The 23007-nt window shown below is 39.3% G+C and overlaps 1 protein-coding gene across 2 annotated transcripts in view; it reads left to right on the forward strand.

Annotated features, from left to right (window-relative positions):
- Positions 1–23007, forward strand: part of SKAP2 (src kinase associated phosphoprotein 2) — a 196753-nt gene that overhangs the window by 14456 nt on the left and 159290 nt on the right. For both annotated transcript variants that reach the window (XM_007667348.4, XM_016227361.3), the window contains exons 2-4: positions 8316–8421; positions 8919–8944; positions 20889–20996. In XM_007667348.4, coding sequence (XP_007665538.2) covers positions 8316–8421; positions 8919–8944; positions 20889–20996 — 240 coding nt within the window. The remainder of the gene's footprint in view (positions 1–8315; positions 8422–8918; positions 8945–20888; positions 20997–23007) is intronic.

Here is a 23007-nt window from a genome sequence, read left to right on the forward strand (position 1 = left end):
AGCAGCAGACACTTCAATATCTCCTCAACCCGGAATATTCAGTATGCAAGAGCTTAAGTTATTCTACAATACAGAAAATGGATTTCTAGGTTTTCTCATGATATAAGTAACCCTTTCCCAACCCTTAGATGGGAAATGAGGAAAAAAAAGTCCATTTTATTAGGAAATCTCATTTGACAAGTGAGGAAATTGGCCTCTGGATAATCAAGAAATGGCTGAATTAATCAGGCCTTCTATCCATTAGTTAATTCAGCCTTCAGCACAGTGCCTGGCACATTGTAGGAGCTTAATAAATGCCATAATAGATTGCATCATCTTTTGTTTACAAATTATAGAAGTTGAGAAAATTTTTAGCTAAAAGAACTCGGATTTTCTTGAAATTTCTCACAATGAATTAGAAACCCAGAATCAAGTTTCTTTTTCTTTTAAAGTGTAATGCCACAAAGCAAAATCAAAGAAACTCCACTATCTGGAGTCTGTGAAAACGCTTTTGAATTTTGTTTGGAGAGTGGTTGTATTATCTAGAAACAAGCTTTGCCCAGCACACGTAGAAGTTGTCTTACCCTCACCCATCCACTTAAGAGCCTTTTTGTAAAGTACAGTTTACCTAGTCAATGTACTAAATGGTTACTGTGTGCAGAACACTGTTCTAAGCACTGGGGGAGAGAATACACGGGAGGGAAACAGACACGGTCCCTAGGCATTACAGTGGTGTCAGGCCCTTAGTTTAAAAGGGTCAGCGGGAATTTGTGGTCAGAAATTTTGTTTTGTTTTCCTCTAAATGATGTTTGCAGGCATTTAGTGCCCCTTAATACCAGGCTGGGGCACTCATTGGCTGAGTATATAAAGGGAAGAGTGCCACCTACTGAGACACCTGCTTCTATAGCACCTGGATTTCTCGGAAGGTTCGTCAAAGAGCAGGTTCAGGTCTGACCAATTTTGGTTATGAAAATTGATGAACTTCTAAGGTACTAGGAAAGAGTGACCTTAGGATGAAAAATCAATTTATCTCTCCAAGCATTTGTGGAAAGCTATATTACTTGGGTAGATAAAAAGGGAACGAAGGTTGCAAATTCTTCAGACGCGGATGACATGATGGACCCATTCACCTTTAAAAATCCCACTTGTCTTATTTACTGTAAATGTATTTTGTTTGTTACCTTTCGGTGGTAGTTCATTTTTGAAAAAATTTTTATTGTATTTAAAAGAAATTGATATCACCAAATAAACCTTTTTAATGGTCAGGCACACTTTTCACACAACATGCTTAAATTAGCAGACGCTGAGTCCCATTAAAGGGGAGCCCAAGATTTAATAAATAAAGCATCAGCAGGGTGTGAAATGTTCAATAGACAGCCATACAGACATTAGGGATTATATTTAAGTACAGGTATTACTAGCATGAAACTAGAAACATATTGGTAAGAAAAGCCTCCAGTGATTTGAAACACAGTTCGATTGTCTCATAAATTTGAGAATAAGTGTCATATATGGGTGATAAAAATGGCATAGGCTAGTTTTTATGTACTCATTATTCACTTAGTTTTGTCTCTTTCAATTAACATCAAGTCTATCTTTTTCATCCCACTGAGTTTACATTTCTTTTACAATCGTAGGCCAAAACACTACAATAGATGTTGTATAATGTGGCATATAGTGTAAATCTTAAAGTAATGCACTATTTAAGGTGATTCATTTGAGATCATTTTGTAACAAGATCTTGACTTTTATTGCAGTTTTACGTGCCCTCTGAGATTTCTTTTTCACAGCCAAAAGATACAGAACTTTTTCCTTTTTTTGCCCTTGTTATTTCTATGAAAATACATTTAACTTTAATTTTAAAGACTAATAATAAAAGCCTCAGATTTTTCCTATGATCTGTGTAAATCTAGCACATATTTTACTCACAAAACACTAAGAAGTTGTTAAGTCTTTACTTCTGACAAGGGAGGGGATATCACAGAATAAAGGCAGCATATGAATCTAATTTGAAAGCCAAACATGTTGAGTATTCTGAGCCACCGAAGCAAGCAAGACCGAACATTGATTAGTTTAATCAGTAATTATTTTCAGTCAGCTATTTTGGAGGCCCAGGTATCCAATTTCATTGATGGATTTTTTTTTTTGGCTTCCAATGAAATTGATTTTCATGTTCTGTGGTTGATGAGTTATTTCTAATTCATGAAATTGTACCTGTGTGTCAGGAGACCATGCTTGTTTATTTCGAGCCAGCAGCGTATGCCTGTGGGTGCAGTGTGGAATGGCAAGTGCCTGGGAATATACCACAGAAATATGAAACATGTTTCCTGCCCACAATGACCTTACATTCTAAGGGGGGAGGCAGACATAAAAGTATTTCTAGGTAGTGAAATTCAGAATAAGTAATTGCATAGGCATGTATATTAATATTAAGCACTTACTGAGTGCACAGCCCTGTATCTATACTGTACTACAGGGCTCTGCACTCAGTAAGTGCTTAATATTACTACTATCTATTCACAAATGCCGAGAATGGGTATAAATAAATGCATGCATTCCAGAGGTGGCTGTTAAGTTGATACTTGAGATTCTAGGAATTAATTGAGGAAGGTTTGTTGGAAGAGTGGGATTTTAGGAAGGTTTTTGAACCCGGTGGAAAGCTGTGGTCTGGCAGGGTTGGTGGCTTTTAGTGTGCACAGTGTGATTAGGACCGTGGGCCCCTTATTTGCACTTTTACCCAAACTGAACCCAGAGATGAATTTCACCATCAGTGGTGTCATCTTCAAATTTGAAGGACAGTTTACATAGGGGTCTTGGAAGGAGTTTAGAGTGTGAACGAGGGATTAGGGGATGAAGGAAGGGAGACTATGTGTAAAATAATAATTATGATATTTTATAAGCACTTAGTATGTGCCAGGCATTGCATTAAGTGCTGGGGTGGAAACAAGCAAATCGAGTTGGACACAGTCCCCGTCCCAAGTGGGGTTCATAACCTCAATCCCCATTTTTCAGATGAGATAAATGAGGCACAGAGAAGTGGAGTCACTTGCCCAAGGTCACACAGCAGACAAGTGACAGAGCCAGAATCAGAAGCTATGACCTTCTGACACCCAGTCCTCTGCTCTATCCATTACGCCATACTGCTTCTCATTTCTTTTAAAATGAGGAAGAGTTAGTCAAGAGCCTAGAAGCCAATCTTAGGGAGTTTTTGTTTGCTGCAAAAGGAAATGGGAAGTCAGGTTTTGAGGAGTGGAGAGATATTTTTCTGAGTAGTGCTCCAAGTTGATCTGTACAGCAGCATGAATAAATTGGAGAGGCAATAGGTTAGAGGCAGGGAGATCAGTGAGGAAGCCGATATGGTATTAGTAATGATATTAACTACCTACTCTTTGCAAAGCACTGTGCTAACGTCTGGTAAGGAAATACAGATACAATATAGAGATGGTCACAGGCCCTCTGGGGGTGGGGCTCACAATCCAAAAGTAAAGCTAGGGAAGAGCTTGATGACCAACATCTAAGGAAGGTTGTGGCTGTCTGGTTGGAGAGGAAAGGTTAGGTCTAGGAAATATGTAGAAAGAGCTGGTAGAAGATTGAAGGTAAGGAATTGAGCATGATGCCAAGACTGGGCTTCTGTGACAGGGAGAAGTGTTATTGATAGATGTAGACAGTTTGGGAGGAGGGGTGGGTGAGTGGGGGTGGGTTAGTCTGCCCTCTGCCTCTCTAAAGGGTCTCAGATGTGGCTGCCTTTGGATGTGGCTCTGGTTGTGTGTGTGTGTGGCTAGGTGGATGTGTATGTCTCTGGTTGTGTCTGAGTGTGTCGTTTGTCTGCAGAGTGAGTATGTGTATGCCTTTTCATGTCTTTTAATCTTGGATATGATACCATCCTCAGCCTGTCCTGCAGTCAGACTTCCCAGGAGAGTACAAACTGTTATCCGCATTCAGTTTAAAAGAGAGAAAGGTCCCTATCATAATCCTGGCTCTGCCACTGGTCTGCTGTGTGACCTAGGGATAGTCCCTTCACTTCTCTGTGCCTCAGTTACTGCATCTGTAAAGTTGGGATCAAGACTGTGAGCCGCACGTGGGACAGGGAAATTACCTTGTATCCACTCCAGCGCTTAGTACAGTGCCTGGCACATAGTAAGCGCTTAACCAGCACTATTATTATTATTACTTGTGGCGCTCATACCTTATCTTGGACCCCGATCCATACCTGGCCCCCTCGGCTCAAAATAATCCCCAGTCTTGAAACATTTCACCCGAACAAAGTAATTTGGAGGGGTGGGGGTGAAAAAAAGTTTGTTTAATTTATGTGGTTTGTTTACAATTTCACAGCGGTCGGGATTAGCCCTAGAGCAGCCAGTCAGCGATTTCGGGGACGGAATCAATTAATAAACCTTCGTCTCCTTCCAGAGTCCAAACAGTCGCCACGCGCCCAGCTGGGAAAAAAAGGAACTTTATTTGGCTATCAGTGATGGGTTTGGCCGTAATTCCGTTCGGGAGGGAAGCGCATCGTATTTATTAAGCGCTTACTGTGTGAACTAAGCGTTTGGGACCACACTGAGCCCGGGGGAGGTGGTCAGGCCCGGCATCCCAGGTGAACCTGGCTCCATCCCCATCCACCCCCCGGTGTCCAAGCCTTCCCTCCCCGAGGAGCAAAGTGGATTTTATTCGGTTTTATTTTAGCTCCCACGTCCCGCTAAGGGTGAAAACACCCAGCCAGAAAACACCCCGTTGGAGCGCGCGTTTCCTCCCCCTTCTCACTTGGTTGCAGGATTTGACCGAGCTGGGGGGGGAACGAGGACTCCTGATTCCCACTTTCTCAGCTCCAAGATGCCCCCTTTTTCCCCCACCTCCCTTGGTGCAAGCTTGCACTTGCAGCAAGCTTTCGCCCCGTGCATATCCAAGGAGCAAAATAGGCAGCGCTCTGCACGGCACTTGCAACACGAGGCGCTGTTCACTGCCCCCTGGACGATCTTTGCCTTTCGATCATCGGTAGATTAGCATTATTAATCGTACTTATCGAGGGCTTACTGTGTGCAAGGCACTGTACTAAGCGCTGGGGGAGAGTACACGATAGCATCAAACGCGTGTCTGATGCCTGGTTTTGGGTTTTCCTTTCGTGCCGAGACCTGGGGTTTTTGCACCGTTTAGTAGGTAAGGAAGAAATCCAGCTATTGCACCGCGCCCTCCATCCGCAGCAGCCTCAGTTTCCCGATCGTCCCCACGCCTATTTCGGTGCTGGATATTCCTGCATTTTCTCTTAGAATTATGTCCTAAACACAGGGTCCTTTGGTTGCCCTGAAGCTGCCCGGAGAGCTTGCGGAAGAGCTCCCTTCTCTCCCTCCTCAAGAACAGACACACAAACACAGGCACACAAACACAAAGACACTCACACTGCCCCCCACAAACCGGAGAGAAAGGAGAGTGGGCAACAGTGGAGCTTTTGTCACCAGCCTGGGTTCTTAAGAACCTGATTTGCACCAGACCCCGGGCTATTTGGGATCATCAAGTGAGCTCATCGCGGGGCAGGGACGTGCCAATTTGTGGTTCTGTCCCTCCCAAGCGCTTAGTGCAGCGCTTCGCACACGGGCAATCGATACGAGCGATTGGATGCACGGTGGAAATGGACGGAGTGACCACAGGCTTGGTGAATCCGGTTCTTTTGAGGTTGCTTCCGAGGTGGAGAGGGCTCACACCCATTGATCCTTGCAGAGGATGAGAATGCTATCTTAGAGCCCGGCGAAAAGCTGCAAATGCTATTTTAGAGCCCGGCGAAAAGCTGCAAATGCTATTTATTTTAGAGCCCGGCGAAGAGCGGCAACTCTTCTTCCCCAACCAGCCAGCTCGATGGGTCCCAGACGTTTATTGCCCGCTTTTGAAATATTGCCCCCAGCTCCACCACAATGCCAGCAGATCGGAGCCCATTTGTCAGGAAGGCCTGTGTTTTAGAAGGAGGTTGCAGCAGTGCAACCGGGGTTTGCAACGAGGGGGTGGGGGGGACACACACACACGCATCGAGTCGTGTTCAGGGTTTTCTTCACCGTGTCTTTACGATCACACACATCCCAGTTGGCCTGGAATCTCCTAGGCCACTTCCCTGTACGGATAACGGGCCTGGAGTGGGAAGCATAAATCCTAGGGAAATGCAAAGATGGAGCAACGTTGCTATAGGCGGCTCAGGATTTCTATGTATGATCCCCGTTTGGATCAGAACACAAGTCTAGAGGGATTATTATTGTTATGTGGCATCAAATGCTAGGGAAGCTAAGAGAACTCGGAAACCATTGCTGTATCTACTTCAATTTTGAATTAACTGACCAGCGTCAAAGAAAACCTGCAGGGGGAAACTCCCTTCCTCTTCCTAACTCCGAAAAACAGCCCGCACTTAACACTCTTTCCTTAATTCTCTTTCCAAATTCCCCTTTGCACTGCCACCTCAGCAACTGTATGTCTAATTGAAGAATCAATGCTGTACTTCACCTCATGTCCCTGATAGCAATAAAAAGCCAAGATGTCCTGAGATTTTTAGCGGATAAAGTGTAAATTCAACATTACAGCTGCCTCAATTCTTCTGGTTTCTTATAGCATCTCCTGGTTTGTTATAGCACTGAAGTGTGGGGTTTTTTTTTAAGCAAATAACTTTTTGGCTGTAATTTGTCCTATTATTGCTGCAGGAAATGCAGAGTAGAGATCCTGTTGGTTTAAACTTGTATAATGAAAATGTAAAATAGGCAATTAAATACTCGACGAAGGGGAAATTAAAGCCACACATCGAAGGGAAAGTAACATTAAGCAGTCTATCCACATGCCACTGTATAAGAGCTTCTTCCATATATTGAATTCAGCCTCAAGAAACAATAGGAAAGAGACTCAAAATCAAGTTTCCATTCTCAATGCAGCACTTCGGTGGGTTAACTAAAGGAGTTTTTTTTTTTTAAAGTCAGTGATCAGGGACTTTCCTGAAATCGAATTGGCTGGAGTTTTTAAATTCCCACCTAAGATCCACAGATCTGTCTTCTAGTGTAAATTCATGTATTGAAGCCAGTTTTGAAGTGTAAAATTGAAAATAAAGGTAAACCGAATAGAACACAAGGCTTGGCATTGCATAGTTTCTTGGACAGTTGTTAACTTGTTTATTTTACTTTTAAGCAGAGCAGTCCTGTCAGAGGGATTTTTTTAAGAATCCAAAGTAGTTTTAAAGACAGTTCCAGTATGAAATGAGCATTTAAAGATTTTGTATGGTTGTTGCATAAAGACTCTTCTGTAGTTGTGTGCAAGTATTTGTGGTTTCCAGGATCACCTTTACTTTCAATTAGGTGTCCTGCTTAGTAACTGTAATCATAATTTTTCATCTGTGCAAGGGACTTATAAAATTAGAATAAATAGTTCCTTGATGTCTGTTGCTGTCATGATCAACATTGCAATTTTAGGTGTTAACTAAGTTAACACTTAGTATTTTGAATAGCATTTTTGAGCAGCTGTAGAATCACCGTGGCACTTGGGTCACCTTTTAGGCCTTTTTCAAAGCAAAATAATGTATAAGAAAAAAGAAAATATGATGGATTACTTTGAAATTGAGACCAATTGATACTGATCACTAGAGAACAAAATAAAGTATCAGTATTTTAGTAGCAGGGGTGCAAAGAAGTAAATTGAATAGCCAAATGCCTATTTTTCTGGCCACTCAGTCACTCTTCTTTTTTCATATGCATCCAGATGATAATGACAAGGCAGGAAAATATTAGGACAAGGCAGAACTCCCAAAATATTTAATTCAGCCAGTAACTTTGTTTTTGGGGTTGAGGTAGATAGTGTATTGTTTTGGGAAATGTAAATATTGGTTGGCATAGGGAAGAAAGTTACGGTACTAGACCACATACATAATCAAAACTTAAATGTACCTGGAAGCAGGATAGAGAGGGAAAAAAATCTGTCTCTATGTAAGGGAAGCATGTATTATACAGATATAGTAATTCGTAATATTATAAGGGCATTTATAAAATGAGATGACAGTAATACAAGCATAAACGTTGGTTACTTGGTTTTATCTGCATGCCATGAGAAAATATATTTCGTAAAGCATCGTTTATTGAAACTTGTATTATTCTTCCTAGTTTAATGATGCCAGATATCAAAACAGCATTTGCTGTGTTAAGCAAAAATGAAGTGTGCACATTTTATTAGTTGTAGGGAATAGATTTATCCAATTTAGTATTTGAAATATATTTCACCTGTTATACGGTGTATCGAATTGTACAGCTATCAGTTCTTATAACCAAAAACAATCGCTATAGCATTTTTTTCAGGGAGTAATTCTAATTTATATTCTATTTTAGACCTTGAAATATTCATAGGTGATACTCTGAGAGGAGAAAATTTATCCAAGAAAGCAAAAGAAAGGAAAGAATACTTGATTAAGAAGATAAAAGATGTAAAGCTTACGTAAGTAATCTTACTCCTATTAATTTCTCTTAGGTACAACTTTGTAATTAGCCTGTAGATTAAGTATTTTAACAAGTAATGTGATTATTAAGGATGAAAATTGATTATTATCTTTAATATTCTTTTATACACCAAGATATTTCAAGCGAGAGTGGTATAACAAAAAAATTGAAATGTCTTAATTCAGAGGGTTTGCGTTCTTGAATATATATAAAATAAAGTCCTTGTAAGTTCTTTTAGTAAAATTCAAATATAACTTGTCTTGTAATTTTATTGTATATTTGTGATATATTGGAGGTAGAGATGGTGACATAGCAAGATAAATTTTGGATTTTGACTTGTACAGATTCACAATACACTTGAAAAATTATCTCTGGTAAAACTCATAGATGTAGTGTTTGATAATTTTAACATTATCTTTTTAACGTTTTTAGTAGTTTAGTAGTAGCATTTTTCAGTGTTCAAATGTTTTAAGTGTGCTTTTGTTTATTTTTCAGTTACGCTCAAGAATTCCAGGAAAGAGGTAAATTTTTAAAAAGTCATTTTCTGACTCATCAAAAATATTCTCCCTGCAGAGGCTTTCAGTTTGGCAATGTGATCAACTTTCGAGTTTTAATAGCAGAAAATTCAGAATTTAAAATATCCTGACATTACACTGATAGTCCTTCAAGGATGAGGGTACTGGCTCCCCCTGCTGAGAAAAGAATTAAAAAGCTTATGCACGATCTTTTCTGTGCTTGGGGATTCTTGTGTCGAACTCTTGTAGAACATAGTTGAATGCTATATTTTAAATACTTTGCGGAAAGTCATTTGTAAGGGATGTAGTTACAGTGACATAATAGGAGTTCATGTTTGCTACAAATAGCGAAATGAAGCAACTTGTATAACCAGCACACAATACTGTCCTGAGAGTGCTTGCATTTTATATTAACTACTGTGCTGTACAAATAGGGAAAGCACTGCACAGGTTGGTGACAACTAGGGAACGGGAAGACTCCGAGGATCGTAGTTTTTCCTGCAGCCAGATGTCCTTTGGGAATTTTTTTTCCCCCAATTTTAAAAGTGAAGCTTAATTTGAAAACCAAAGTCAAGTGCACATTTTAAAAAATGCATAAGCAAAACAGTATATCCTTGTTTAACAATTCTCATAGGTTTTTCATTTTTTGATGTTTGTGAAAAAAATTAGATTTTGATATGAATAAGTGTACAAAATGAAAATTTGCGTCATCTGGGAAGACAATCTAACCCTGTAATAAAAGCTCACGTGATTTGAAATAACTTGCACTCTAAGGTACCCAGAATTTTGAATAAGTTGCTTGGCTGAGTTAAAACCAGCTTAGAGGAGGCTAAGGAGTTTACTGTTCCTACAGTGTTCTGTAACTAAACCTGGAATAGCCTTTACTTCCATGATGCTAATTCATGAGGTCGTGACCTGTAGCCTGTGGATGCTGGTATGAGGGTCACAGTGTGAGGTCAAAAAAGTCTATGTGAAGCTGGACTCTAGGTTGAAAGAAAAAAAAAGCTTGGCACCTTCTAACTGAGGACAGCAGATATCACAGTGTAATGAATATCTATGCCAGCTGATAAAGTGAGAGGGTACTGACAGTTTCAATAAACTAACAATTCACCTCTGTAAACCTTGAGCAAAACATAGTTAAACTGAAACCACAGTTTCATCTCCTTTGAATTGAAAGAAGTGTGGATTATATTTCAGGCACAGTTAACTGGTGTTTTCCATAATTTGTTTCATCTCTTTATTTGGAACTTATACTTATTTTGCTTTTTCAGTTATATTGATTATTGCCACCAACTCCTCTCAAAATAAAATTAGTTTTATTCAGGACTTTGGTTAGGCCTAAAAATTAATTTATGAATTTTAAACGACTTGCCTTTTTGTACTTAGGCTTGCATAGAATTTATACACATTAGCACTCATTTTGAAACTTCAGGAGGACTCCTACTTAAAGCAAAATAGTTAATTCTAAAGGTCATATTCTTTTAAAACAGTAAAATTTACTCTATGGTATATTTATGGTACTACTAAATCTTTTGTAAGGGTAAGAGATTAATTTCACCTCTAAATTACATTTATGTTAAAAATTTAAGAGGGTTCTTTGCTCGCTTCTGCTTCAGTGCTGAACAGTGTCTTAGGTCTTTTACCTTACATGTGTCTAAACTGCTTGTGCAATCCAAATTTATTTTTAACATGCAGTGTAGGTGACCATTGCAGCATAAAGTCATATTGATGTTACTGCATTCAGTTAATAAAGAATGGTGGTAACTAGTGTTTGTTACTGTAGAGATAACTGGAGCTCTCTATTGTGGTATTCTGATTTTTGAAATTGGGATAGCTCAGATGGTATTAAAAAGCCGAAGTTCGTATTGGCTAAAAAGTAAGGACATGAGCCTAGTATGATAAGTGATCTAAAAGTGCTGAATTTACAGATGTTAGAAGTTGATTAGTCCATAATTGCTTTTTCCTAGCCAGTTGCATTTATAGTACGACACTATTCAGTTCATAAAACTGATCATTAATGGCATATGTTAAGGCATGAATGGTTAAAGTCTGAAGATAAACTTAATGTATTGCCTTTATGGGAAACATAACTAATTCTGTACCAACACAAATCCCTCCCCCCCCCCCCCCCCCAATCCTCTCTGTAATTTATTTTAAAATTAAATGAGAAGTACTTTTTATTATCTGAAAAATCTGTACAGATTCAAGAACTGCAAAGGTGATTAGAGAAGATCTTTAGTCTGTATACAAAGCCGCTTTTTTGGGCCATTCTTCCAAACATCTCCTGACAAATTTTTATATTGCAGCTCTATTCCAGAGTGATCTGGACAGAATTCTCTTTAGATGTCATCTCTGCTAATTCTCAAATAGGTCAGTAGGGAGTCACTGTGAAGTGACATGAGGCAGCACTTCTCATTTATCCTACCTTCTCTGCGCTACTAGCATTCCAGTGTTTTGGTTTACTTCATTTTACATCTTTTCATTAAAAAAAGTCAAATACAATGATGGACCTAATCCTTCTAATTAGAAATACTTAAAAAATACTCCAGGTAGGGATTCCTTATAGCTTTTTATTGCAATAAGGATATTTATTGTAATTGAAGATATCAAACCAATTCACACTCTGAAATTGGCTGAAAGTACTTCCAGGTTTGGTAGTTCCAGTCTGAGTGATAATTGGATCAATATTTTGACTAATAATCTTTTACTAAGGTAAAAGCAAGTGGTTTTCAATTTGGGCTGAGAATGGTTATTTGAAAATACATTGGGCCTTTGAAGCTTGGTGATCGTTGTCATTTGCATTTGTTTTAATAAAATTTGTAGGGAAGGAGTGAAAGATCAGCTAGAAGCAGACAGAATATTAGCTTTTCCTGAGTACTCTGTTTTGAAATAAAAATCATGATTTGAATCTCCTTCAGGCCCTATTGAAAAGTATTGCTAACTAAGACCTTCTCATAGGCGTGACTAATGCCAGTTACAATTTCTCAAACTCACTTCTATTTTATTTATTAGTCAGGGTTTGAATCTAAATCCCTACTACTAGTCCTTAGTTTACCAGAGAGGTAGTAATATTGAATATTTCAGACATTCTCTTTAGTCAGAGGAATGACAATCCTGGCTTTTAGTCATTTATTCAGTCAGTTGTATTTATTGAGCGCTCACTGTGTGTAGGGCACTGTACTAGGCACTTGGGAGAGTACAGTATAGCAGAGTTGGTAGATACATTCCCTGCCCACATGGCCTATTGGGTAGACCACAGGCCTGAAAGGCAGGAGGACCTGGGTTCTAATCTCCACCCTGCCACTTGACTGCTGTATGACCTTGGGTTAGTCACTTAACTTCTTTGTGCCTTGGTTTTGTCTGTAAAGTGGGGATTAAAACTGTGAGCCCAAGGTAGGATATGGACGATATCTAACCTGATTAACTTCTGTCTACCCCAGCCATTAGTACAGTACCTGGCACAGAGTAAGTGCTTAACAAGTACCTAAAATAAAAACGAGCTTACAGTCTAGAGGGAAATGAGAGGCTCAGTGGGAGCAATCAAACCTTCATTTCCTGCATGTGGAGGTACAGAGTATAGTGCTCTGTGAACATGTGCAATTTAGATGCTTTCTCTATTTCGTGGTACTCTAGATAGAAGGTAAATAGTATTTTTAAAAGCGTGACTTAAAATGTTGCATTCTAATGCAGTTAACTTTCTATTTTGGACAAGACTGTAAATGGTTAGTAAAATGTGAAAAAAAGTATACTAATGTATATGAGGTTAATTTCAAAGAGATATTCCAGAATATATCCAAAGTCCAATAAGAAACATATTTTACGAAGTTTTTTTTAAGAATGTTGAATTTTGGAAGTTGCCTTTAATGCTCACAACCAAAGAAATCCCCCTTCTGTTAGAATTTATTTTCTTTTCTGTCCATTTCTCCCAGATTGCTGAGGAAGCACTGTGGCCTAGTGCAAGGAGCTCAGGCCTGGGAATCAGAGAGCCTGGGTTCTGATTCTGGCTCTGCCATTTACTTGCTGTGTAACTTCGGGCAAGTCACTTAACCTCTCCATGACTCAGTTTCCTCATCTATAAAATGGGGATTAAATACTTATTCTCCCCCTTAGATTCTGAGTCCCATATGGAATGGGGACCATCTGATCCGATTCTCTATACTCCAGCTCTGAGTACAGTGCTTGGCACATAGCGAGTGCCTAACAATTACTACCATTATTATTATTATTATTTAATGGTATTAAGTACTTACTGCGTGATAGTCACTGTGCTAACATCGTCATACTGCTGCTGTTCGTTAGCTCAACATTGAAATTGGTCATGTTAGCCAGCAGTAGAGAGTTAAAGGATGTAGGTTTAGAAGGTGATTTCTCCTCATTCTCCTGTTTTGTGTGATAGTATATGTATTGAGTCTCATTTTTGAAGTTTATTAATGGGCAGAATAAATGGTCTTTATAACAGCGCTGTTGGGGGAAGGGTGCAGCAAAAAGAAACTCATTTCAATTTGACATAATGGAGCCCTCAAGAGCAGCAGCAAAGTAGGAGTTGGAGAGCTGTCTTTTATTTCATTTCCACTGCAGCCCCTTTAACTTGAATTAGGCGATCAATTTACTTGCTGCCCTTTTTTCTAGACCGTGTTACAAATTCTGTAAGTGTGCCGGGTGATATGGGGCCCAGCTGTAGAAGGGTCGATTTCAAAGGCAGCACTTGAGAGACACTATTCTGATTTTTACTGGCTCTATTTCACAGATTTGGAAGAAAAAGTTATCTTTTGACATCTGAGTGTACTGCCATAAATAAGTGATCATAGAGTAAAATGAGTTACTAAAAAGAATAGCTTAATTATGGTAACCCAATCACTGCAAAATTGGGTAGAATATCTCTCGTAAAACTCAGAGAACAGCAGTTGACCCTGTTTGAAATTTTTAGCATGACACAGAGTGTCTTAGCACGACAAGACGCACAGCCAAATCCATTCCGTTTAGCTGTCGATTAGCTTAACTGGGAGACAGCTTGGGTAAGTGGACCGAGAGTAGGACGGAGAATCGAGAATGCTAAAATTTAATCTGTTTGAATGTCATTTTGCCCCTCTTGAGTTTTTCAAGATCTGTAAAGCAGCATTAGTAGTTCTCTCTCTCCTCAGTACACTGTTTGGATTAATAATTGATTGCTTTGAAAAAATTGGATCATGCATCACAAAGCAAGAGGGAAATTATTGCTTACATTTACTTTTATTTATGTTAGCAGGGACCATGTCTGTTTAGCGTATTTTGTTAGTCCTCTAAACAATGACTTGTGAGTGTGGGTGCTTAGTAAATGCTCTTAGATGTTGAAGAAGATAATAAATATCAAGCAAAATGAATGTCATTTCAACACAAATAATCCAACTTAAAAAATGTTCCCTATAGAAATATGCTACTGTGGGAAACCTAAAACACTAATGTTCACCATGTTGTTGGTGAGATTACAGAAAAGAAAAAATTGGATCTGTGTCTCAACTGCTAACTTTGATTCATTAATTAAACTTCTCAAAGTTGCAGGATAAATCAAAGGCATTTCTAGGGAAACAAGTAGCAATATTAATGAGCAACAACCTCTTAATTATCATCTTAAGTATATAACAGGGACACATTCATGTCTTTTCTTGGTGCAATAACTTTTACAAAGAAGTATTTTTAAACTGATCATTAATTTTATGACCCCAGAATGAGATGCAAAATTTATGCTGTTGTCATTGGCACAGGCTTAAGGCACCACTGACATTATGTGTGATTGTAATAGAATGGCTGCCAACTAATGATTCTATAGACATTTCATTTGAGCATGCTTTTTCTTGTAGATATCTGATTAGGCTGTAATGCTTTCAATTACGCCTCTAAATTGCACTGAGTACCTTTACCTGATGCCCATAGTTGGTTCAGTTTTCTATTATAAATAGGCAAGGTGAACATTTTCCTTTAAAATTTTTAGATTTTACTTTTTTGCAGGTATAGATGTACGTGCCTAGCTCCTAGGTCTTCGGGGAGGAAAGCCGATAGGAAAGTGGGGAAAAGGTGAGCCAAGAGGAATGTAATGAGGCCTCTGCTCAATATAATACTTACGGAAGGCCCCCTGCGGATGATTTCTTTTGCTACCGCTTATCTGGTAGAGTAGGGCAAAATCGTAAAGGTATAAAGATCAGTGATAACTGGCGGCATCAATAAGGAATCAAGAGATCCTATCTCTTATCATTTCAGTGTTTGAGAAATTGCAGAGGAAGTTTTCCTTTGCCCAGTGACTTTAGATGCTCCAACATCTGAGTCAGTTCCACAAAAAAGAATTAATTCTAGAAAAGTGTACTTACATTTACTCTGTTCCAGATAAATGTGAGCTTTTCCAGATGATTAACTGCCAGCCAGAAAACTCAACCCACTGATCTTTTTAACTTACACATGAACCACAATTTTTAAGAGCGGGTCGAGTTAAAGATTAAGTTTCGTTCTTAAAAATGAACCACAGAACCTTAAAAAATATAGGTCTTCCGTATGATGAGTCTCCTGTGAATGCACATTCTTTTTCCCTTTCTTTTATAAAATCCATATGTCATGAAATTTATTCTACTGCATTATGCAAGTCATTTTGATGAAGTAAAGTTTTATCTGTTGGAGTGATAAATTCAAGAAATCTTGCTTTTAATGTAAAAAAATTATACAACATATTTTGCCATTCCCTTTCAACTTGATTGGTTTTATGGGCCTAATCCAGGCCATTATGTTTAATATCATCCTTTCAGCGTATATGCTTTATTTTAGGTGTCACAGCTACATCTTCAGATAAACACTGTGTGTTCTATTTTGGCATATTTTGATGTATGTTTATACTCTAACTTTTTTCCCATGGAGTTTTTAATGTTTAAAGTGCATTTATATTTTCAATGCATTGCTTATAGAAAACTCTTTTGAAATAACTTTCAAAATAGTTGTTCAGAGATCCTTTTCCGAGGGGAGTCTTCTTTGCTAGTGCCTTGTTATTAATAGTGCAAGGAAACAGTGCAGGCCTTCTAAGAGAGGCGGCGTGGAGATCAGGAGATAACATCGGGGTTAGAGTCTTTTTGCTAGCGTTCCCCTGTCCCTTTAAGATCTAGCCACCTCTTTGCCAGACACTAGGATGTTCTCTCCATCTTTGAAGTAGACTGATTATACTTGCCACCCAGTTAGAACCCAGAAAGATCAATGAATAATGCTTGAAAGTATTAAATCATCCCATGGAAAAAAATCCAAATGACTAGTAGCATTCCGAGAACATCACAATGCATAATAATTGGGGTATTTAGGTGCTTACTGTATACAAAGCACTGTACTAAACGTTAGGGTAGATACAAGACACAGGTGGGGCTCACAATCTAGGGCAAAGTGGTAGATTGCTAATTCCAGATAATAAAAAATAATAAAATAATTGGGACATATAAGTTCTTGCTGTGTGCTACACACTATGCCAAGAACTGTGGTGGGTACAATACAGTCAGATACAGCCCTCCTCACATCACAGTGTCTCCCTGTGTTCTCAGCTACTGTGCTGTAGTAAATTCATTCATTCATCCAACCGCATTTAAGTGCTTACTGTGTGCAAAGCACTGTATGAAGCCCCTGGGAAAGCACAATACAACAGTAAACAGTGACAATCCCTGCCCACAGTGAGCTCACAGTCTAGGGGTCGGGGAGACAGAGATCAATATAAATAAATAACATTACAAATATAAACATAAGTGCTGTGGGGCTGGAAAGCGGGGGAAAAGAAAGGGTGACGCAGAAGGGAATGGGAAATGAGGAAAAGTGGCGTTTAGTCTGGGAAGGCCTCTTGGGGCAGATGTGCTTTTAATAAAGCTTTGAAGACGGGGAGAGTAATTGTCAGATTTGAGGAGGGAGGCCATTCCAGGCCAGAGGCAGGACGGTAGACCCAGTGCCGAAAGTATCCCAGGAGGTGTTGGCTAAAGAAAAAGTTCTGGAAGAGCCATTCCAGGATGGTGGGGTGGGCAGTGGCATCTCCCACTTACCTGTCTTGCCCTGCCCCAGTGCCTGCTGGATCTTGGTTCCAACCTCAGATGCCAGTGCTTCTCTGGCTTTCCGCGAACAGGGGAAATTGAGTCCTCACTTGCCATTCCTCCTGCTCTTCCATGCTGCCAGGGCTCCCAAGGATCATGGAGGTAGTCACCCTAATCTCCCTACTCTCTCACACTGGGGCCCCACAGCTCCCCGGTGGCTGAGGCAGGGAAGAGTATTGGCATGATGCAAGTGGAAGAGCAGTACTAGAACCCAGGACCTCAACTCCCAGGCCCCTGCTCTTCCACTTGCCTACTGTTTGACCTTGGGCAGATCACTTCTCCTTGCCTCAGTTCCTCTTTTGTAAAATATAGGTATTAAATACCCTTCTGCCTTCCCCTTAATTATGGTATTTGTTAAGCGCTTAGTATATGGCAGGCACTGTACTAAACGTTGAGGTGGATACAAGTAAATCGGGTTGGACACAGTCCTTGTCCCATGTGGAGCTCACAGTCTCAATCCTCATTTTCCTGATGAGGGCACTGAGGCAAAGAGAAATAAAGTGACTTGCCCAAGCTCACAGAGCAGACAAGTGACAGAGTCAGAATTAGAACCCATGACCTTCTGATTCCCAGCCCTGTGCTCTGTCCACCTCGCCACAATGCTTCCCTTAGATTTTGAGGTCCACATGGGATGGAGACCTTGTCAGACCTGATTATCTAGTATCTATACTACTGCTTAGGGCAGTGCTTGGCATATAATTAACACTTGATAAATACCACAGTTATTATTATTCTCCTTATCTATGCACATGGAGGTCCAGGTGGCTTGAATTGGGTCCCTGGGGCTCAAGAGACGCCTCCCTTGGTACTTTCTCCCCGCTTTCACTGAGAATTAGGTGGAGACAGAGGGGTCACTGGGGCAGAGCTGCCCTTGATTGCCTCAGAGGCTGTGAGGCAGGTAAGTGGGAAGAGCTGGAATGTTCAGAGGGGAAGCAAAAGGTGAGGCACCCCCTATGGAGGGGCTTCTTTCCTCAGCTCTTCTTCTCACGCTGCCAGGGCCCCAACAAAACTTTCTCCTCAGTGCTGGGGTTTCTCTCCTAAGGAGTTGCCCCATTTCCTCCCTGTCCCCTTCCTGTTGTATTCCTATTCCCATTCTTTCCTCCATCCCCCTCCTTTACACACTGCTGTAAGGGAGCCCCTGATATACTCCCTTTATTCATCGCCCCCTTCCTAGCCCCACAGCACTCATATACATATCTGTCATTTATTTACCTTAATATCTGTCTCTTCCTGTGGACTGTAAGCGCATTGTGGGCAGGGAATATATCTTTATTGTATTGTACACTCTCAAGCGGTTAGTACAGTGCTCTGCACACAGTAAGCACTCAATAAATATAATTGATTGATTGCTGTAAGGGTAGAGCCGACAAGATTTGGTGACATTGAACATGGAAGCACAAAGGAAATACAGTTGGTTGACTGATGTAGGTTGAATGAAAGAGATGAGTCAAGGATAATGCCAAGGTTGTAGACTTGTGAGAAAGGGAGGATAGTGGTGTTATCTATTGGGGTGGGGAAGAAGACAGGATAGAGTTTGGTAGGAAGATGAGTCCTGTTTTGGGCATGTTAATTTGGAAGTGTGAATGGGATATACAGGTAGGGCTGTCTTGAAGGCAGGAGGAAATGTGAGACTATAGAGAAGGAGAGAGGTCAGGGCTGGGAAGGTCGATTTGGTTATCATCTGTGTAAAGATGGTGATTAAAGCCATGGGAGTGGATGGATTCTCCAAGGGAGTGGATGTAGATGAAGGACAGAAGGGGACCCAGATCTGAGCCTTGTAGTACCCCTGTAGTTAGAGTGTCCTTCCTGTCTCCCAAGCCTTTAGTGTTGGCATTTTCCTGATTCCTCTCATTCAACCCACATATTCAGTCTATCACCAAATTCTGTCAATTCTACTTTCACACTATTGCTGAAATCCTCCCTTCTCCATCCAAACCTCTTCTGGGCTGATCCAAACACCTACCATATCCCACCTTGACTACAGCACCAGCCTCTTTGCCAAACCCCCGCCTCATGTCTCTCCGCTCCAGTCCTCAGCCCGCTTTGCTGTGTGCATCAATTTTCTTAAAAAATTCAGTCTGTGTCTCCCCACTCCTCAAGAATCCCCAGGGGTTGCCCATCTATCTCCACAAACGGAAACGCCTATCATTGACTTTAAGTACTCAATCAACTCACCCCCTCCTTGCTGATTTCCTACTACAACCAACCCGCTCACTTCACTCCTCTAACACCAACCTGCTTAGTCTCATCTTAGTCTTATCTCAGTCTCATATGTCTTGATCCCATGTCCTCCCTCTGTCCTGGAACTCCCTTCTCCTTCTTGTATGACAGACCACCGATCTTCCCACCTTCAAAGCTTACTAAAATCACATCTCCAAGAGGTCTTCACTAAGCCCTCATCTCCCCTACTCCTACTTCTGTCACCTACACACTTGGATTTGTACCCTTTATTCATTCAGTCATATTTATCGAGCACTAACTGTGTGCAGAGCACTGTACTAAGCTCTTGCACTCTACTAAGCATTTTAAGCACATGACATCTCACCCCCACCCCCTGCCATGTTCTCCCCACAGCACTTATGTATATATTCATAATTTGTTTTAATATCCGTCTTCCCTTCTAGATTTTAAGCTCCTTGGTGGGCAGGGAATGTGTCTATCAATTGTGTTGTACTTTCCCAAATGCTTAGTGCAGTTTGTGGCACACAGTAAGTGCTCAATCAATCAATGGTATTGATTGAGCACTTACTATGTGCAGAGCACTGTACGAAGTGCTTGGGAGAGTACAATAAAGCAGAATTAGCAGGCATGGTCCTTGTCCAAACAAGCTTCAATATCATTGATTGATTGAAAGATCCTGAAGAGGAGTGGCCAGAGTGATAAGAGGAGGGCCAGGAGAGGACAGTGTCAGTGAAACTAAGATCATATTTCAAGAAGAAGGGAGTGGTCCACACTGTGGAAGGCAGCTAAGAGGTTGAGGAGGATTAGGATGCAGTAGATTTGGGAATACTGTCATTGGTAAATATTTTTAGATCTGGGGGATGTGATTTGGTCTGTGGTATCGCCCAATTTTTGATGTACTAAAACGTCTTCTCAGACTTTCAGTGACTGACCTTAAATATAGGGAAGATCCAAAATTGGCATTTAGAGACATAAAGGAAAATAAGATTTCTAAAGTACATAGGATTCTTATAGAAATAGTAATATGCTAATATTTATTTACATTTATTGTGAACTTGTCACAGACTGAGAATTGGATATCAAATGGAAAACTGAGTAAGATAACTGAAAGCGAAGGCATAAATGCTTGGTCATTTGAAGGATAGTTGCTTGAATTACACTGGTAGAAAGTTTGTTTTTAACACTTTTTTGAAAGAAACACTGACATCTGTAGCTTAGTTTTTATCACCTTTTTCTGATGAATTTTTGGAACCTCATGAAAACTTGCATATATAAGATGACTTAATTTCCCTTGAATTTTCCAGCTTTTGGGTAAAGAAATGGTATCTGGGTTTTAAGGTTACCCCAATCTCTGCATTTTCTATTTTCTTGAGTTAAGCCCACACCACTTCATCCTGCTTCATTTGTGCTGGTTTGGAGAGATATATTCCTAATATCAATTTGGGATATCTGCATGATAGTACTGAAATGAGAGCGTCCCATAGTAGCGCTCCCTCTCCGTGTCTTAAATTTACCTGGGATTCATTCAGTATAAAAATAAAGCAGCATTCTGGCCTCATTTAGTTCGCGAATCCTACCTTTGACCATAACAGTTACTGTATTCAGTTGAAAAACGTAATTATTTGGTGTCTGAATGAAACCTTTTAAAAATCACAGACTTGCAGAAGACGTTTTTCTTACTTTTTAAATAGGTGAAGCAGAAGATGGAGAAGACTCTGATGATCTTTTTCCTGGGCCTCCTGATAATCTCTCAGTGATATCGGACCGATACGATAAAGAGGATGAAACACCTTCTGATGGTAAGTGACTCATTTTCACAAAACTCTTCTTTTAGGCAGTTTCATATGAGAGACAAAACCCCATCACAATGTGGGATGGGATCTGTCGGAAAGCAGATGAACACACAGGGCATCAACAGACAACAGGACAATTTTCTTTACCTTTGTAAGGACCTTTAAGGAACTGAAGAGCTCTCTCTAGTGGTGCCAGAAGTATACTAAGCCTTTAAGTGCACACTGGTTTTTCCCTAGGAAACCTTTTTTGAAAATATTTTAGATAGATGAGGAGCGGCACAAAATTATGTGAAGATTCCCTGTAACGAATTGTTAGTTTAGCATTATCAGATTCTTGCTTAATTTTATTGTGTTGCTTAATGGCTTACTGTTTTATTCATCTTATAAATAATGAAGCAATTGGCTTGATATTTTTCTACAAACTTCATGTGAAATGGGTTCATAAAATATTAAATTAATTATTTTTGCACTGATTCCTTTCATAAACTATGGTTTTCATATATATATATATATATATATGTATATATATACACACACAAAATATGTATGTTTATATAGTCTCCTGATTTGTCACTGAACTTCTCCAGAATGGTTGAACTGATTAACCTTACGATATACTAATTAAATACACAATTAAATGAAGTTGTTGATTTGCTGCATTTTAGATAATATTTTCATCAAAACTCAGAAAGTACTGAATGTTCTAAGAGTTACAAAACATGTTTTTATCATCGTAGCGTGCATTTTGTGTTAGAGACTATTTGTGCTTACGTAGTCTAAAACCGAATAGATGATATAGTTGTACATGAAGAAGATATCGATAAATTAGCCGTGTATATTAATTTGTGACACTGAAAGTTTCAGATAGACATAGGAGTGAATGATGCTGTCGGCCATGATAGGATGATCAAACTGTGCAGTTGCATCTCTAAATACAATTGGTGAATGAAAATATGCTTCCCGCAACAGAGCACTCCACATTTTATGTTATCCAGATTATTCCCTTTGGATACATAAATTGCTTTTATGAGGTATAAAATTATGTCTATTGCAGAACAGGGATAAGTCAAGTACATGCATAAGTGATAAACATTCTAACCACTGATTCAGAATAACACCATCTCTTTATCCTCAGAACTTTGCACAATGCGTAGCAATAATAATCATATTTGTTTTATGTTGAGTTCTACATTTTGGAAAACATTAAACTTCTATTTAAAGAAAATGTTACTTTCCTTTAAGTCACCTTCCTTCAACTAACAGAGGATTACCTTATCTAACCTGTTCTTTAGAAAATAATTTCAAAAATTGAAGCTTATAATTATTGATGGTATATTTTAAAATATAAATGGTTATATGTGACAGTTATTAGGGTCAGTTATTTCTGTCCATTTTTATTAAACGTTTTTGCATGTAGACAAACATACTTATGGAGGTATATATACTGATAAAATAACAGAACTTAAAGCTAGATTAAAAACAATTCACTTCCAACAGGACAAATTGGTTTGGAACTGAATGGAAAGCATATAAATACATATGGAGGTCTATATAAACTTAGAATATATCTTTATTTGATGGAAAATTCTACAATACTTTAATTTGACTGGGTAAGCATTGCAGTTGTGTATGGATTTATATACTGTTTCCTTTAACATGCAAACTATCATTTCAGAATATTTAAGGTGCTTTATCAAAATGAGTAGATTACACATTTTACTGAGCTAGAATGAAAAAATCATAAAAGAGGACTATTTTTGCGTAATTTTATGCATGGATATTTGGATTTCTAAAATCTGAAGTACCAATTAAAATGTACTCATTTGAGTATTTAAAACAATTGTAGCTCAAATTTCTGTTTTCTCGGATTTCATAGTTGCATATTTTTTGAAATACTTAATTTTTCATTACCATTCTTCAAATGTTATATCTACCCAATTCCATTCTATAGGGCATTTTATATTTGTAGTGTATCTCTTGCTGAATCATTTTCCTTCATCATGTGACCACTGCCTAA

The sequence above is a fragment of the Ornithorhynchus anatinus genome, chromosome 8, assembly GCF_004115215.2.
Source record: "Ornithorhynchus anatinus isolate Pmale09 chromosome 8, mOrnAna1.pri.v4, whole genome shotgun sequence".
In the NCBI taxonomy this organism is placed as follows: domain Eukaryota; kingdom Metazoa; phylum Chordata; class Mammalia; order Monotremata; family Ornithorhynchidae; genus Ornithorhynchus; species Ornithorhynchus anatinus.